The sequence below is a fragment of the Mercenaria mercenaria genome, chromosome 8 (assembly GCF_021730395.1).
Source record: "Mercenaria mercenaria strain notata chromosome 8, MADL_Memer_1, whole genome shotgun sequence".
In the NCBI taxonomy this organism is placed as follows: domain Eukaryota; kingdom Metazoa; phylum Mollusca; class Bivalvia; order Venerida; family Veneridae; genus Mercenaria; species Mercenaria mercenaria.
The window spans coordinates 30636355-30655933 of NC_069368.1; the positions used below are offsets into that span (position 1 = coordinate 30636355).

At 34.9% G+C, this 19579-nt stretch overlaps 2 protein-coding genes across 3 annotated transcripts in view; one reads left to right on the plus strand and one right to left on the minus strand.

Moving 5' to 3' along the window:
* LOC123547135 (hemicentin-1-like) overlaps positions 1 to 8080 on the plus strand; it is a 41194-nt gene extending 33114 nt beyond the window's left edge. For both annotated transcript variants that reach the window (XM_053549663.1, XM_053549662.1), the window contains one exon: positions 4234 to 8080. In XM_053549663.1, coding sequence (XP_053405638.1) covers positions 4234 to 4352 — 119 coding nt within the window. In that variant the 3' untranslated portion in view covers positions 4353 to 8080. The remainder of the gene's footprint in view (positions 1 to 4233) is intronic.
* A 1699-nt stretch (positions 8081 to 9779) lies between these two features.
* On the minus strand, positions 9780 to 10877 carry LOC128558867 (uncharacterized). The gene has a single exon (XM_053549098.1). It carries the CDS (start codon positions 10875 to 10877, stop codon positions 9780 to 9782), a length of 1098 nt encoding a protein of 365 aa, XP_053405073.1.
* Positions 10878 to 19579: the final 8702 nt, after the last annotated feature.

The window sequence follows — 19579 nt, forward strand, 5'->3', positions numbered from 1 at the left end:
AATACTAAATGAGCCGCGCCATGAGAAAACCAACATAGTGGGTTTGTGACCAGCATGGATCAAGACCAGCTTGCACATCCGCGCAGTCTTGTCAGGATCAGTGCTGTTCGCTAACAGTTTCTCTAATTCCAATAGGCTTTGAAAGCGAACAGCATGGATTCTGACCAGACTGCGCGGATGCGCAGGCTGGTCTGGATCCATGCTGGTCGCAAACCCGCTATGTTGGTTTTCCCATGGCAAGACTGAAATGTCTTGGTATATATGGTCATTCTTTTTATTAAATGGTCTGCTTTCATAAATATTTTCATATCTAGTATCTTGTCGAGGTAAGATAAATTTGTTTCTACATCAGTAGAATATATCTAGGCCATAAACGCGACCAGGCCTGCTGGATCTCTCTTGGTTAATCAACGCTGATCGAAAAATGTGTATCTGTTTTAAAATTGTCTCGTACGATCCTTTGCACCCATCCTGTGAGCACTTGATATGTACACATCTCCTGAATGTGAAAATATTAACATTTTGATCGAAATCCCATATGATATGCATTTTCTTTTATTCCGCGAAATACCAAGTTATTCCTTCTGGACCTTGCTTCAACGTCTATTGATTTGTAAGCCAATGATTTCATAAATTCTGATTGGGCGTTGGTTGTCTCGATAACTTGATTAACGTTTACGTTCATATTTATCATTGACCTTTGTAGTAACAAAACACCTCTGCAACATGCAGCCTGTTCAGTTCTAACACAACGCAACTCAACAAATATATGTATTAGTTTATCTTCACAAGAACTTTCCACAACATTTTGTCCCGTAATATCCGACGAAAGAGACATTGTTAAATTGTCGCTTTCCTGCTCCTGAAAAATTTCAAATCTGTTATGTATTGGCTTTTTGGTGGAGACGAAAACGCTTTCTTTGAAAAAAAGCGTCTGTCGATTGATTATCGGATATTTAGCAATACACGAAGACCAAGACAATACACCAACATGTCAATATCGAATTACACCTCGGGGCATAATTTAAAACTTCTCCGGGAGTTGCGCGAGTTTTCATTCACGCAAGAACGATTATCAGTCAATCTGATTCGCCAAACTTCGCCCTACCTACTTCTACGAAAGTAAATGAAACGAAATATTAGCTGCACGCTTCGTCTGAAGCAACCTAGCTTCGTTTTCTTGATGCTAACGATATAAATAAAGACACGATATAAATTTACAAGTTATTTTCAATATAAAGCCGATTCGCCGAAGTAATGGTCGCCAAAGTATTGGTCGATCACGAGAACTGGAAAAAATCTGGAAATAATGAGAAGTCCAAGCGCTCGCAAAGAATTAAAAAATATAAATTCTAAAGATATGGCCTAAGACCACAGTTATTTTTACTATATGTTCTATATAGGCACTGGACACTATAGCAATTTTGCATTGCATTCTAACCCCCATAAAATACCTGAACTCAACAGAACTATTCCAAGAGAAAAAATCCAGACACAGTAAACATCGGGTTGACCGGCTCTTTTTTCCACCATTTTGAACCAAATCACATGCGTATGAAGAATACTCTCTAGATGGCCGCAAACAGGCAAAACAGGCCCTATCAAAAAGTCATGTTATGCATATTCTGACATTCTCATTCTGTTAAATTGTACATGTACCTACTATTTCATATCTCCTCTATTAAATCATGCCGTTTATTGCAGGTCTTTCACTAAAAAATTCACCAATTTTCACCATCAAACAGAGGAACTATTTTCCGCGTAACCACTTCCGTATTGCGGTCAACCAAGAGCAAATAACTGTGGTCTTGTGCCTATTTATGCACAATCATAAAATGTGTTAAAGAGTTTCCATCAACTTTGTAGTTTAAATGAAAATGAAAGTATTTGACTTATTTAATTCGAAAACAGTAAATGGTTTGTTTGAGAAAAAAGCCGAATAGTGTTTAAAATCCAATTTAACTACCCCTGTTTGCCTTTCTCGTAGCGTATGTATTCGGCCATGACTGGGACGATGACGTCAGTGTGCCCGGAAGTATTAACCTGCGCGCGCAACTTTCACTTTATCAAAATAACAGAACATGGCTTCCAACAACAATTTCGCCGAAAATATCAACAATTCTTACTCAGATTCTTCGTTTGGGGATGAATTTCCAGAAAATAATGGCATTGGATACGTTGGCTAACGATTTGAACCGCGAGTAGGCAGTAGCGACGAGTTAAGTGAAAGTGATGTGAGTGAATCCAAAGAAGTATAAAATATTTTTATAACACTTTGGTGAATCCGATGGCGAACCAGAGATCGAAATAGGAAATCTAGATCTAAGAATGGACAATTTAGATTGGTGCAGTTGTAGTAACTGCATCATTATGAGAATAGAGACTGAGAACATCTGTTGCAGAGAGATCCAGAATCGACTCGTTCGTGATCGTATAATATGTTAAATACATCTACGCGTTATTAAAATTTCAGTCGCGTTCAGTCCGTTCGAAATATTTCAGTAGAAGGATCTTTGAGATACAAATGAACTAAAGCAGTTCTTTTGGTTCTTTCATGTGCCCAATGTGTAGCGGGATGAATTCTTAAAAGCCCTACCCAAGAGCTTTAAAACTAAGAGCTGCTGTTACATTTAGGTGGTATTTTCGCTATACATTAATATGTATGGAATGAAATAGTAATTGAAATATATGAATATTGAAACTTTAAGCATTTTAAAAAGCTTTCTAAAAGTCATAAAATAAAATAAAACAACTCTGTTTTGTGATAGATGACCTTATAAAATTTTGAGACACAAAGGTAAAAAATAATTAGCCAAATATTCATGTTTTAAACACATCTAAAAATGAAAAATGCCCATTAAAGGGAGATGATTAAAAATGGTAAACTATCAATGGGCTATTTTATACATTAAGCAATTACTTTTGCTTTGAAAATGTTCTTGAAAAATGGCTAAAACATTTTAATGAGAAGATTAAAACTATTTCTGATTCAGTGTGATATTAGGATGTACTGGTTCAAAATGTTGAAGTATCAATTAAAATAGAGATTTAAAAAATAATGGCTAATTATTCTGGCACTTTTGGATATAAAATAGCTCCATGATTTTGCAATTAGCTGAAGTCATGACTACAAGTATGAAAGAGCTAGTGGAGGCTTCAAATGACATCTCTTAAACCACTTGGCCCATTTGACAAACTTCACATGAATATTCCTTGAATAGTCCCCTTTTAAATTTACTCAGAAAGTTTTATTCCACAGAGAACTCTGGTTTAATATTTTTGCGAGGACGAGGATTAAGACCTTGGTTTCAATCCTAAGAAGGGATTATGTCTTGACCACTAGACCATCCTGGTACAATATGGTGTATGTAATAACAAAATGCCATTAAGAATTGCATATAATAGTATTAGTGATAAGTTTATTACATAAGTGTGACTACTTCTGTTTTATAACCACTTGCGTCTGGGGAAAAAAGCCTACCTACCTACCTATTTTTTTACCAATGTTACCTAAACCACATATATTTTTAGCCTAAGTTGTTTTAGCAATGGAATATATTTGAATATCGTTGTCATTTCAGGATTCGCTATTACATGTAGCACGGGACCGATATCCCGCGCAGGCTCTTGATGTAACATTATATTAATCTTTGCAAAAGCTACTATTTTAGCCTATAATGTTATAACAAAGTTAACGTTAACATAATTCATGAAAGATATTCAAAGTATCGAAGTAATGTTAAGATTTACTATTAGCACAGGACAGAGATCCTGTGCAGGTAACAAATGTAATATTTCGATCACTTTTAGAAGAAAATTACTTTTTTCTATTTATTTTCTACTATAAAACATTTAGAAAAAAATCAGTTACATATTTTAGAAATGAAAAATATTTGAAATATCATTGCCATTGCAGGTTTTGCTATTAGCACAGGGCGACATCCCGCACACTTTACAGATGGAACATTATTTTTGTCTTTGCAAATGCTACAATTTTAGTCTGTAATGGTATTAACAAAGTTAAAATTGACATAGTTTATAAAAGATATTCAAATTATCGAAGTAGTGTCAAGATTTAGTATTAGCATAGGACAGAGATCCTGCGCGGATAACAGATGTAATTTTTGATGAAAATTACTTTTTCTCTTTATTTTCTACTATAAAACATTTAGAAAAAATCAGTTACCTATTTTAGAAATGAAATATATTTGAAGTATCTGTGTGTCATTTCAGGTTTTGCTACTAGCGCAGGGCCGACATTCCGCACACTTTACAGATGGCACATTATTTTTGTCTTTGCAAATGTTGCGATTTTATTCTTTAATGGTATAACAAAGTTTAAGTTAATATAGTGTTTGAAATATATTCAAATTATTGGAGTAATGTCAAGATTTACTTTTAGCGCAGGACAAACATCCTGAACATCCTGCTTAGATACAAAATGTAATATTGCGTTCACGTTTTGACGAAAATTACTCTTTATTCTTCTAATGTTTTTTTTTTCAGCAATTCTAACTTAATTCTGTAATCACTTGAATTATTCCCATTTATTCTAAACGTTTAAATCACATATGATTTGTTTCACAGCAAATCTAAAGTTTGTTAAAATTACACATTAATTCTCGGAGCTTTAAGATGAAAGAGAGTTGTATTGTATATGAATATGTTAATATGCTAATTTTATACCTGTTTTAATTGTTATTGAAAGTGTACATAAATATTTAGGAAATTATTGTGTCTAGTCCTCCATGGCCGAGTGGTTAAGGTGGCTGACTTCAAATCACTTACCCCTCATCGATGTGGGTTCGAGCCTCATTCGGGGCGTAGATTTCTTCATGTGAGGAAGCCATCCAGCTGGCTTACGGAAAGTCGGTGGTTCTACCAAAAAAAAAGTGTCTAGGTCAGCAACTCTGACCCTACGTCTAGTATATTTGTTTGTCACAAATCCGGGTTTCCGGCAGCCGTTTTCTGTCATACCCTAGTGGATCACTTAATTTTCTATATCTATAGTGCGTTTAAATCGACCTGGCGGGGCAGGGCTTTGCGACGGTCCACTGCATTATTGTGCAGGATGTGTACTATATTCGGCAACCTGATTTCTTATTTAATGATCATCTACCTCACATTGTAACCAAAGTGGCGTTGAATTTTAGTCATCGGTTGCTCTACCTATTTTGCTCGTTTTTTGAGATTGTCATTATTTGCATAATTCAGAGATTAACACCGACCCGCCAGGTCAAATAAAATGCTCTATAAAAGGGTACAGACAGCTACGTCCTGTCATAACCCTAGAATAGGATATGGTACAATCTGGGTTACAGACGGACCTCTTCCGTCACAACCCGCGGGTTCCTTAGCGTATCCCCATCTATAGACTACAGTATTCATGGTTTTACTTGTTGTCACATTTTATTTATGATGATATTCTCGTATAACAACTTGGCTGTTCACTATCGTTAAAGGCTTTCTAAATAAATTTAAAAACCGTTTTCCAGCTTGGTCTTTAATTGATCTAGCTTTAGAGTAAACTTGATATATCCAGTGTGCGAATCTAGGGTAGTAACCGCCCTGTTGAAATATCAACTCTTTGGAGCTATAGCATGTCTTGAAAGGTTCATACTGCATGAAACATAAGTGAACTTGAGGGTTGCTACTGAAGAGCATCCTACAGGATCAGCTTGGTTGACAGTATTTAAAGTCTGAGCAGGTAGAACGGTTACATTTTGGCGCTGCGAGCAGCGTATATCGACTTTGGCTCATACTTTAACCAGCTGACAGTTTTTGCAAATTAAATGTTTGGTTATGTCACATAGAAACAGTCTAATTGCAATATACAAATTTAAGATGTAAATTAGTTGCTTTGACTTCATTTCATCATAGGATGTATGTAGGACAAGTTTCCATCAATAAATACTGTAGCCAAGTTTTCTTTTAAGCTTTATATTGTATTCTGCAGTATCAAGATTTAGTTTTATTGAGTCAGGTTTGTGACTGCAAGTGCTAGACGTATAAAAGTGTTTAGTTTTGTACACTTTCAAGAATACTAAATACTTTTTGCCATTGACTTCCATACCGGGAGTTATACATTTTCTTAATTCATACAGATATTAGTTACACGCTTTGTCATTAAAGATCTAGACTAGCTTGAAAATATAAAAAAAAATGATATCTTGAGAGTACGGCTGAGCATAGGGTTAACACCCATAAAGAGGTTCTTCAACATTGCTCAGTCATGCTTTCACCTTCCCTTGGTAGGTTTTACGTTTTCAGCAGATTCAAAGGTTAATTCAGGAATTCGAGGAAAACCTGGAACTGAGACTGAACAAACACTATATCATCGCTGGATGTGTTTGAAATATATTAATTTTTCTCAGTGTGGAAAATAAATATGGCCATTCTTTTTTTCCATTTTTTTCAAGTGTTAGGGACCTACCAAGGGCAAGGACATGTATATATATTCTAACCATTACTTTGCTTATAATGTTAAATATATTGGTATCTACAATTTTTAACAATTGTTAATTTGATATCAATGTTTTGATGTAAAGTTAGATATTTTAACATAGCTTTTTATGTTAAATATATTGATGTCTACAATTTTAAATAATTGTTAATGTGATATCAATGTCTTTGATGTAGGGTAAGATATTTTTTCACTTTGCTTACTACGTTAAATATATTGGTATCTACAACTTTAACTAATGTGATATCAATATCTTTGATGTTGAAGCGGGAACTGATCAGTTTGATATAGTGAGATATAGAGAGACCTAGAGATATGACGACATCTAATAATGGGATATCAGGATGTGACAACATCTGAGTGATATTCGGTGGAATAGGAGGCCCACTTTTAAAACTTATCAAATGTCCGCTTAAAAGTTCCTCATGTTCCTTTGGGACACATGCTTGGTCATATCGTTTGGGCGCTGTCGAAACAGCCGGGGCTTCGTATTTGATAATTGTATCTTATATTCAGTTGTTTGACTGTTTAAACTCCTCAGGTTCCATTAGGAATTATGCCGGACTGTATAATTGACGTGCTGAGTGGTTGCAGCTTTGACTAATTGTAAATAATTTATGTGGAACAGATGCTGAGTCATATTGGGTTTGACTGCTTAAACAGATATTTAAGTTTAATATTCGGAGGATTTACCCATAAAATATTCACATTAAGGAAATATACCTGTCCGGTATGACCTCGTGCTGTTTGGGTCAGCTTTGATTACTTATTGATAGCGAGGTTTTGGTTACAAGTTATGAATCAATCTTAATCTTGAAAATTCATGTTGTTACTTCATTGTTGGACATGTTAGCATTATTATGAAACATAGGGCCCATGTTCATTAGCTTGCTGCATGTATAATTCATCTCTCATAATTTTATCTTAACAAAAATTCCATTGTCATGTTTTTTATATAGAGGGGAGGAATGTACTGGTTTTGCCTTTTTCTATATGCTAATTAGAAGTTTAGTAAATCTAACTTTATCATATGAATTAATTCCCTTTTATTCTGAGCATTAAAATCACATATGATTTGTTTCACAGCAAATCTAAAGTTTGTTGAAATTACACAATAATTCTTAGAGGAATTTAAAGTATCTTTAAGATTAAAGAGTTGTATTTATGATATGAACATAACATTTATTGTTTATAAATATGTTAATATGCTAATTTTATACCAGTTTAATTGTTAATGAAAGTTTACATAAATACTTAGGAAATTCTTGTATCTAGGTCAGCAACTCTGGCCCTATGTCTAGTATGTTTGTTTGTCACAAATCCGGGTTTCTGGCAGCCGTTTTCTGTCATATCCTAGTGGATCACTTAATTTTCTATATCTAAAAGGGTACAGACAGCCATGTTCTTTCATAACCCTAAAATTTGATATGATACAATTTGGGTTACAGACGGCCCTCTTCCATCACAACCCACGGATTCCTTAGCGTATCCCCATCTATAGACTATAGTATTCATGGTTTTACTTGTTGTCACAATTTATTTTATGATGATATTCTCGTACAATAACTTGGCTGTTCAGTACTGTTAAGGGCTTTGTAAATAAATTTGAAAACCGTTTTCTAGCTTGGTCTTTAATTGATCTAACTTTAGAGTAAACTTGAAATACCCAGTGTACGAACCTAGGGTAGTAACCGCCCTGTTTAAATATCTACTCTTCGGAGCTATAGCATGTCTTGAAAGATTCATGCTGCGTGAAACTTAAGTGAACTTGAGGGTTGCTACTTAAGAGCATCCTACAGGATCAGCTTGGGTTGACACTATTTAAAATCTGAGCAGATAGAAGGGTTACATTCTATTTATTTTTACTATAAAAACATTAAGCAATAGTATCAATAAGATCTTTAAGAAATGAACTATATTTGAAATATCGGTGTCATATCAGGATCTGCTTTTAGCGCTGGACGGACTTACCCTAAATATAGAGACTTACCCTAAGCCCTTTTTACACAAGGGAAACAATCTGCTTATATAGTGAAATTGTTTAGTGGACACCGTTTTTTAATCCTAATCCTGTCCACGTTATATCCACGTTATATCAGTGCAATGGAAAAGTAATCTATCTATGTTAAATGCTATGCATGATATGACAGTCATACATCTAACAGTCCTAAAATTGATTTCTTTGATTTTCTCTTATTACTAGGTGTTTTCCCATACTTTGACGCATATATATGGGTAGCAGAAAGTGTTCTCTTTCCAGCAGTAGCATTTTCAACATATTTTACCTTGTGAAATTCTGTGGGTTTTGAATTTTTCCAACAAAAAAATCGTCTGTTTGTTGACAAAATTCACCACAGAAAATGTCACACATTCCCCAGGGCATTAACTTATTCCAGATGCAAAATTTGGGTTGCTCTGCTTATAAGTGCATCTGAACTATGTGTGTTACAAATCCTGTACAATATACACTTGATATTTGCCAAATTGTCTTTCAGCTATCAGTCGAGTTGGAACGATTCCAAAGTTGGGGTTCAATGGTGGAAGAGATGGGAGCCTTCCACAGCTATCCATGTTTAACCCAAAAAAGAGTACTCCTTCTCAACAGTGTAGTTTGTACACAGTTTTTATCTTTTATCACACTTTAATCCAATTGGATAAAAGACAAAGGCAACAGAAAATGTATGTGCATAAACATTTGATAATACCTAAAGACAAACTATCCGTTCTTATCTCGCACAGGCTAAAAATTAGTAATAAAGGTCAAAATGCCAAAGTTTTGCAAAGATATCATTATCCAAAGGGAGGAGTGTCTAATTAAATCAATAAAAATATCAAGAACTTCTTCTATAAAATATATTATTGGTTGTGTTTGTAATTCTACTATATCCGTTATGAAGTAGTCCTTGTTACAATCATATACTTGATAAAACATCAACTGGAATATAGGGTCAATCATTACGAAAAGTCCAACTTTATTTACAGAGAAATGTATAAATATATAAAACCTTGAAATATACAAAAATATCAAAACATTTGTTTTCGCACTGAAACTTCAATATTCAAAATTCAGACTTGTTATTGTGTTGTCTGTCTCTACTTCCGAATGACCTTGCCGGAAACTTCTTTTATTTTTACTTAAACGTTGGTCAGCACAGCTGATACGGATAAAAGTCAATTCAGTAGTTACTTTCATACATCTTCGGAGAAAATGGTACGTGTGCAGAACGTTTTGTATACGCATGTGTAGTTTTTATTTTTTGTTTTTTGTTTTTTTTTTCTTTTCAAATGAGTCTTAGGAATAAATCGATGTAACAGATTATTTCCAGGCAGGTTCAGAGGAAATATCGAATAACTGAATAATATCAGACCAACCAATGCACTGCACACAGAACCTGTCATTTTGTAAATCAAAGGAAATTCCTCCTGGATATTCCATCGAATTTTCTGCATAGACAACACCTCGTTTTTCACCCTTGCACGAGAGGTGGTGGATACAATGCGACCTCTGGCTAACGACGAAAATATCATTTTCGTTATCCGTTGATAGGGAAACTGGTCTTATAAGGTCGGAATCTTTATACACAAAGATAACACTTCCGTCCACATCAATGCATGTGACACGGTGGTTACCGAAGTCTGAGATCAGTATCTGTTGTCCATCTACGTTTGAACTAAGGTACCAAGGCAAGTTGAATTCTAAGTTTTTTACTTTTCCAACAATGAATTTTCTATTCACACGTCCGTGATAATCGAGAAGTTGTAGTTCATACTGCCCATAGTACGTTTTATACGAAGTTGATGTAACTGCAATACCTCGTTTCCAGCAAGCCACACCATAGCATTCACCCTCCGTCGGTAATGTTTTTGAAATACTAAAATCAATCGTATTTATTAAATGAATCCCCTTGACACCGGCCTCGTTAACATACAAGTCGGTATCATTAACATTAGACGCACAAATATCTCGCGGACCTTTCTCTAACTTCAATACTGCTGTGCAAGTTCTCTTATCTGGGTCAAACAGCTTTAAATTGCTGTTTTTCAGATCTGCTAAAACAATAAATCCGTTACCTAATACGGCCGATGCGTGTATGCTGCAGATTTCTTTATCCGACGCTGCCCGTATATTAAACTCCGTTCGAAGCACAGCTTGTTTATGCTTTGCAGCAGGCGCGCAGTCTCTTTCCTCAGCATTACCCGTGTCGATAACAATTCCTTTCTTTTCGAGATAATCTTTCAACTCGTCGTCGAGAAGAAAGCAGTGGTTTTTGGAGAGGCGATTTTTAGCATGTTGTCTTAAACATAAATCCGAACATATATATTCATTACACTGCTTACAAAATGCTGTTGCTTTCGACAATCGTTCTATGTCGTCAAGACATTGTGTACAAAACCTTGTTTCTATCGAATCCATTGTTTGATATAAACTCGGCTGTTTCAGAAGATTGTTTAACTGAAAAAAAGCGACGCAAACCTTACATTTCACAAAACCTTTATTTATATATTACTAGAGTAACTCCTTATCGATGCATTTTTAGTAATATGGTTACTTAAGTACTTGTTAAAATGTTTTAAAAATGATATTATCGTTCTTGTCCCTTTTAAAAACAATCCTTTCCGCCTTAGAAGTCTGTTATAATTTGATATTATATACTCTTGTCACTTTGGAAAAAAAAAACAATCTTTTCTACCTTAGAAGTCATTGTTCCAAAGAATAAGTTTTCAAAAGATATATCAATTATGTGTTCATTCGCTGTGTGATATCGAAGGTGTAACTTTTCAATAGTAAAAGTATACATTGCAAACACATAAAGTTCACTTATTTGAAAACTATGGCATATTCCCACAGAAAAATATCAGGCTAAATGCTGGGCGAGATTCATAACGTTTTGCTTTAAATTTAATGTTGCAGAAAGGAAAAAAAAAAACAATTAAATTTCAATGCGAGTGAAACAATGGTCATAGCATAATTATATTTTATTAAAGGTATATCACATCCAAATATCATATCTAAAAACATAAACAATTACTTCATATGGTTTAGGCAAACTATATTATTAATAAAATTAAAAAGTTTATGTGTGTTAACAGTACTACGCATTAGGTTTAAATGGGACGCACTGCATACTTGCAGCATAAATGTGCTCTACCATTAAAAATCTGGCTGTTTTTTTTTTTTAATAATCAACAAACTTACCGCTGTTATTGTATGACATTTAATTATGAATATAGTTCTATATGCAAACTTATTTTTTGTATTTAGTAAAGCGAAATATAATAGATGAGGAGTACATACGTTTGAAGTAAATGTATAAAGATAAATTATTCAGTAAAAGATGCCCATAAGATAACTTTGAATATCGATTTAACATATATTACAGAGATTTGTACGTCGTTTAATCTATGAAAAGTTTAGTTATGTTTTATATATTTTGTCTTTCATGTTACTCTGTGTTTAAAATGGCACTAGTACTGGACTCAATGTTATATTTCTGATCTTTTGGGATCGTTGATTACATTCAATTTCGCTATAACAAAATTTCGCTGAAACCAGGCCGGTGCTGGCGGGGTACGGCGAGTGGTGCACATTTCATTACTTCTCATCAACAAACTCGGTATAACCCAGTGTGCCGTTATTTTGCTTGGTTGCGTTCTATGCATCCAAAGGATCTTTCTTAATTATTTTTAAGTACTTTCAAATTTTATAGCGATACAGGGAAAATTGGCCGTGCATTGTGCTACCAATTTCTTTACGAATCAGAGAAAACTAACCGTGCCCAGTGGTACCAATTTCTTTGACGAATCAAGGATATTTGGCCGCGCCGCGTGGAACCCATTTCTTTGACGGATCAAGGGAAACTCGCTATGCTCCACGGTACCAATTTTTTTCGACAGTTCAAACGCATCGAGATAATTTCTGTGAAATCAAATCAGATCCTGGACACTGGTTTCTGAGAAAACGTATTTTAATGTTTCCAGTATACTATGGTTATGTATGGAAACTGGTGGTCTTATCTTTTTAGTTTGATAAAAAGATCACGAAGTGAAGATATCTGTTGAAAGGAAGACTGTTACAGTGTTTCTGTTCGGTTGTCATAGAAACGACATTGCTGCAGGGATCCAGTTCATTTAGCTATCTTGGTAAAGATGTCAATGGTGATTTCTTTGACGTTTAAATGAAATAACCGCCTATGGTTGCTGACGTACAGCGGACGATAGACACAGCTCGATCTCAGCTAATCGGAGTCAATGGTTCTGGCGAGATAAAAAAAAACGCAGTAAGATAGAGTGAATAGTTCTGTTGAAAAAAAGCAGCGAACTGGACCCAATGTGTAAGGTGAGACGAAAAGCAGCTAACCGGAGTCAATGGCCAAGGAGAAATAAAAAGCAGCTAACCGGGGCCAATGGTTGGAAAGAGATAAAAAGCAGCTAACCGGGGCCAATGAGTTCGATGAAAGAAAAGCAGTCAACCGGTGAAATAAAAGAAGTTAACCAGGCTAAATGGTTAAAGTGATATAAAAAGCAGATGTGAAAACAGAAACATTTATAAAGGACTGCAAGTTTAAGTGACTTTGAGCGCTATGTAGATGCTTGTAAGATGTAATTTCACAAGATTGCAGAGCGCACAGTGGGTTTGCTAATGATCGGAACCCGTCGTAAAATACATAAATGTATACGTGTTCTGCGCAGAATTAATTTCACTTCTTCACTTTTCGTAATATTAATATATGTGTCATAACAAAATTATGGAACAGCTCAGCATCCGAGTGACATGGGAATATGACCAAATAGTTTCTCCTTCAAATAATTCATTTCAACTAGACTCAAATAGACAATAAATATATGAATACATCTATATACGGCAAATGTCTATAGAGAAGATATTTATTTGGTTAAAGTGTCTTTCGCTGAACATCAGATGCAAATTTTACACAGAATCCGACAGTAAAGAGTCTCAATTGTTTCAACCAAATGTTACTAGTATTCATTTTTTTGTAGTTCCGTACAAGTTAAAAATATATTTGATATTACTACCAACTGTTTTTTTTTTTTTTTTTTTTTTTTTTTTTGTTTCCAGTATTTCAATAATACTCTGAAAAGGGTAACAGTTCAGAAAAAAGTCAGGTTAAACCTTTGAGTTTCCATTATACTTATATGAAAATATCCTAAATATTATAAACTCATCTCACCTTGGCTTGATGAACATACACTTTATAATTCCAGATACAGAGGATCGAAAACTCAAAGATCATCAGCACCGATGAACACCCCTGAAAAAAATAAAAATAAATAAAATACACATAATTTTGCTTTTTACGGAAGGATATATTGAAATTTTGTATACTATATTTTCCTTTAGAGGTCGCTAGAGCTAAAATCAGTAGAAAAAAAACTGTGACTCTCATAAGGTACTTAACTGACCATCGACAAATTCTTATATATTCTTCTTTCAATGTTGTTAAAATGGCTCCGCCTGATCCGTTGTACATGCGGCCATCAGAGTCATGGAGTCATGGACTTTTCTGATTTTTTTAAAATACTCCAGCTTTAGGTAGAGGTCACGAGAGTTGCAAAATTTTTATACAACTCCCGAATTTTACGGACAAGTTTTACTCAAGTTGGCTAAATTTGTTAGGTGTTTTGAGGCAAAAATAAAAAAAAGCTTTATATAGTTTATAATGATCCGTATACTTTCTAGAAATATTAAAACTAGTGTTTAAGGAATCAGTATTGCATACGTTCGCACCCCTTCCCCCAAAAGAATGAGAACCTAAAAATGCAGCGGTTAGAATTTCTATGTCTGACACATTTGAACAGGTCCACGTGAGAATGTCTAATTCAAAATTGTGAATTGTAAACATTGGTATAGTACCTGAAGCATCATTTATGATATTACAGTTAAAAATCTTAGTTCATTAATCAATACAATAGGCATTTAGTAACATATTTGACACTATTTAAAATATCACACAACCTCGTCTCTGTAGATCATAACCACCTGACAGCCTCTCGAAATTAAAACTTTATTATTCCATCTTCAAGAACACAGTATCATATGAACTCCTTTTTTTCCCGCACAATCAGATACTGGAACGCCTTACCTTATAACATCAAGGACAGTGTGATCCTTCAGTGCTTCACCTCTGACCAGGACTCGTATATGTACTAATGTCATCATCCTGCTTTTGTTTTTAACAAACCTGTATATGTTACTGCTCTTACTCTCTTAACACATACATACCATGTATCATGTAACATAGCAACATGCTTTTAACAACTGCCCCGACCTCCCAGTTATGATCAGAAATTGATTGTTTGGAAGATATAGTTGTAGATTTAGATCATATTACTTATTGCATATAAGTGTTGATAATTAAAACCATGTCTGTTGGAAACCATCAAAACGTGAAAAAAGAGAAAGGAGAAAATATAATTAGTTCATTTCCATTGACGAATATAGGCAAAAGTTTGGTAAACAATTTTGATACAGAATCCAAAGGTAACGAATCTGGTCATTTCTACTGATGCTAATATACTAATGCCAGCACTTCCTGCAACTGTATATGGCACTGACGATCTCTGTTAGTACTGGTAGATCAGCATGCAGTGTGATTACACTGTGTTCTCAAAGGTTTTCATGCAGGTCAACCTTGGTAGCTTTTGTCAACTCTTATTTTTCTAAAAAAAACGCTTGTGTGTACTTCATTATCTTTTATTCCATAGCAATATGCTTCCTTTACTAAACTTATTTTTGTATGTGGCAACAGCAAATGAGTTTAGAGGATATACTTAATAACTTACAAGAAACAGACCTTTTTCGTTGGCGAAATGTAATGCGAAATTATCACATTTTTCCTCCTGACTTATCATGGTGGTTCTGGAAAATGATTACTATGAAAATGTTTCCAATATTGTATAATATGATACGATATTTAACCTTATACGAAATGCTGCAGCATATTGCTCATCCAACAAATTTATGGTCAATAACAGAACGACTGATCATTTCACAGTCGAAAGACATGACTGTAGTGATTCGTACATATTATTTATGGCCATCTTATTTGCAAATATTTGCTCATCAGACACGTCGTTCAAATGATGAAAAAAAAACAACAACATGGAGACACCAGGCATCGAAAAGTTATCTATTTGTTGATCGGATACCTTAACTTCAAAATACAAACAGAGTTACACTTTCCACCTTTGTTTCACTTCCAAGTAATTTGCCAAAACGAAGGCATTAATTATATCTGGCTATGGTTTTGGCGACAATATAAAATAATTGAAGGGACAGTAAAAAGTTATGAAGCAATGAATATAATACATTTTCATCAACGTTCATGTTTTACAAAATAAATAAAACTGGAAAAAAAAATCAACAACAAAAAACAACACAATTCAGCATTGCAGTGACTGAAATATTATTATCTCTATTGGCAACATGCTAATTCCGCCTATTTTCTGTACAATTACGCTTATCCAACCACCAATAACGTAATGCAACGGTTGCTTTATTATGAATTTTGATAAGCCATACATTAACACAGTTTTATAAAATTATCAAAGGTTTTGTAATAAAGGCTGCTGAAAGAAACAGAAATATACACTACTGAGATTACTACATGGAATCAAAGTGTTATCGTTTATTCCGGCTACTTTTAAGAAAGCTGTTCACTCTGTAGTTAACATTTTCTATGGTTTAACATTTTACACTGACGCTTCTATCATTCATTCCGGCAAATCTCAAGCCAGGTTATATTTATATACTGCTGTGTGGTTTCACATTATTTTTTGGAGTATGTGGGTGGGACGGGGAGCGTTCATGGAACTGGGCATTTAGAAAATATATATGGTTTTACCTTGTCTAATCTATACAACGTTGAACAACTTTCAAAGTTCCTCTAAGGTTTCTTTCTGTATGGTACAAGTTTCGAAATAATGTCTTGCCAAGGTCCAGAGTTTTTTTTTTTTTTTTTTTTTTTTTTTTTATTTTATTTGTGTGTGTGATAGTATTTCTATATTTATATGGACACAATATCTGGACAATCACAAGTTTGGAAACGTCTGTAGTTCGGGTAACAATTTGTTCTACAATGTAGGCCTAGAACCCTGATTTTTCAAAACTTCATACTATACTTAGATATATAACTATAACTGAACAGAAAACATGTCAGAAAGAGTTGAAGAGGACATTGTTATCGGTATTGTGTCGTGACTGAACTCCTCACATCACAGTTCAGAAATTTTCCCGGAACATTGCAATGTTTTGGACGCGATGGAAAATCTGGCAATGGGGTTAATGTCTTTATCTTAGTTAACAAAATTTTTGACAGCATGCAGCCCGCAGAGCTAACCATTGAGATGCTTTGGATCCGAGTTAAAGCTAGTGGAGCCATGCTCTATATTGGAGCATTCTATCGTCCTCCAAATGTGAATCAGCCTGAATACTTGTTGTTATTAGATAGGTTCCTATCCCAGATCCCAACTGGAGCACGTATTTAGCTTGGTGGCGATTTTAATCTTGCCGGTATTGACTGGGAGAATAATGCACTTACATCAGCAACTTCAAAACCAAAATTATGCAATCAAATACTATATTTGGCAAATAACAATATTCTTGAACAACAAGTGATGGAGTCTGTTTTTCACAAACAACAGCTCTTTGAAAAATACAACCAAGGTCATCCTTGGAATATCTGACCACGAGGCTGTCTATGTGGAAGCTAGTTTAAGGCCACACAGGACACCCACAGTGAAGAGGGAACTGTCTTTATATGATAAAGGGGGTTATAATGGGCTGCAAGGTGAGTTTCAGGAGATCCATACAGAGATGTCCAATATACAAAAGGCCTCCATAGATACTCTCTGGTTCAAGTTCAAAGAAAATGTAATTCACGTCACGGATAAATTCACAAGAGAAAGTCACAAGAGGAAGTCTTTGATATATCATAAAGTGAAGGCTATCATCAGGAAAAGAGGAAAGGTGTACACCAAGAAGAAGAAAACTGGTAAAGAATCTGTAAATATAAAAAAGCTAAACAAATGATTCAAAATTAGAAAGGAATAGCTGAAAGACAACATCGGTATCTCTCCACTCAAAGACAAAGACAGACTGTTTTATTCAGATGAAGTCAATACCCAAAATAGACAATACATGGCATCTGAACGTGACATCCCAAGTCCTAATGGAACACAATATCCTGACATGGATATTTTATTTATTTTATTTGGGTTTTACGGCGCACCAACACAGTATAGATCAAGGAAGAAGGCATCTTGAAGCTGCTTAAAAATGTAAATCCCAAAAAGTCTTCTGCTCCCGACTCTCGGTTCGGATACTGAGGAACTGTGCCGATCACTTAGCCCCAATCTTGACTATGAGATTTAAGTGTTCACTTAGTGGCGAAAGGTTCCAGATGACTGGCAACTAGCAAACGTCACAACGATTTACAAAATGAGAGCCAGACAAGACCCGGCTACTTATAGACCTGTATATTTAACAAGCCTCTGTTGTAAGATATTACAGCATGTCATAGTGAGTCAGACATTGAAGCACCTGGCCAAACACAATATATTGCATGACCACCAGCATGGTTTCAGGGCGAAGAGGAGCTTCGAAACTCAGCTATTAACAACACTAAACTGCTTCGTTCTCAAAAGACGAGGTGGCTATGTCGGCGGGACCGTGTGTCCTGGTAGCGTCACGCAAGCCGAATTGGTCACTCTGATTGGGTGTAGTAGTTGGGTAATCTTTGTTGTTGCTTTTTTTTTGTTGTTGTTGTTGGGGGGCGGGGGGTGGGGGGGGGGGCTTTAGCATTTGGAACGAGTTTTTCTGACTTTCGGTTAGATCTATATGTATTCCTTTCTTGGGCACCGTCGAAACATTGTCAATCCTGAGGCTGTCAATGTAGATTTAGATCTAAATAGGGTCGTGTGTTTGACTTTTTGCTATACCGATTTGAAATATTTGGACCTCATATAAGTTTTTATTCCCATAGACTTCCATTATGAAAACTTCTGTGAGTTCCAAATTTCTCAAATCAGTCTGGCAAAAAAGCAATAACGGGGTTCTCTCTTTTATTTGCCAAACGTTCTAAGTAGCTATGTTATGATTTTGAAATAAAAATCGTGTTTGATTAAATTCTACATAGATTTATACAAACATTCTTCATCATCTTCTTCTTCTATAATAATGGTTAACGTTCAATAATGATACATTATGGCTATGCGTGGGGGTTAGAAACAGGTTTCTTAGGCTTCTCAATCTACCTAGTGCTTCATAACAGTTGTGATAAAAAAGGTGCAAAAACCTTAAACCTTACTTCTCTTAACTGCGAATATATATACACATAAACTGTTGTGCAGAAAGGAAGACGTTAGTAGGGTTAAAAACAGAATAAAAGCAAAAAGATGTGTACTGTAATTATGGTGTAAACATCAATGTAGCCGGTGCTGATTTGAATCCGGAGACTGTTTCAACACTGACTACCTGATATGGTAATATGTTCCACTAAACAACAGTTCTAGGGAAAAAATGATTTTTTATTATATTCAGCTGTAGTAGATGAAATCTGAAATGCCAGATGATTGTAGTACGTGTCTGGACTGTCTTGTGTAAGGTATAACATATTGCTTTGGGTCAACATCTACATGATCATTAACCATTTTTTTAAATAAAATAAGTCTACTATATTGTCTTCTAAATTGCAATGTATTCCAATTTAAGTCTTGTGTGGTATATGTGACTGTGCCCGGGGTCTTGCTATAACTATGTTTTATAAATGTTGCAGCTTGTCTTTGAATATTTCTAGTTTATCTATATCCTTCTGATGGTAAGGATCCCATACACTAGAAAAGTATTCTAAAGTTGGTCTTACAATAGTCTTATAAGAGCTGCCTTGGTAGAACCTTTAGAAGAATGAATGTTACGTTTTAAGAAACCCAAGCTCTGACTAGCTTTATTAGAAACTTTTTTACATGAGGAGACCAAGATAAATTTGATGATACTTCCACGCTTACATAGGCGGCTTGACTGACAACAGACAGGGCTATGCTGATTGTTCAAGGTGTAGACTGTATTTATAGGTTTTCTGGACCTAGAGACATGCAGTA

Excerpts from the sequence above, each read along its gene's own strand:
- LOC128558867 (XM_053549098.1), bottom strand. The coding sequence starts at position 10,877 with ATGGATTCGATAGAAACAAGGTTTTGTACACAATGTCTTGACGACATA.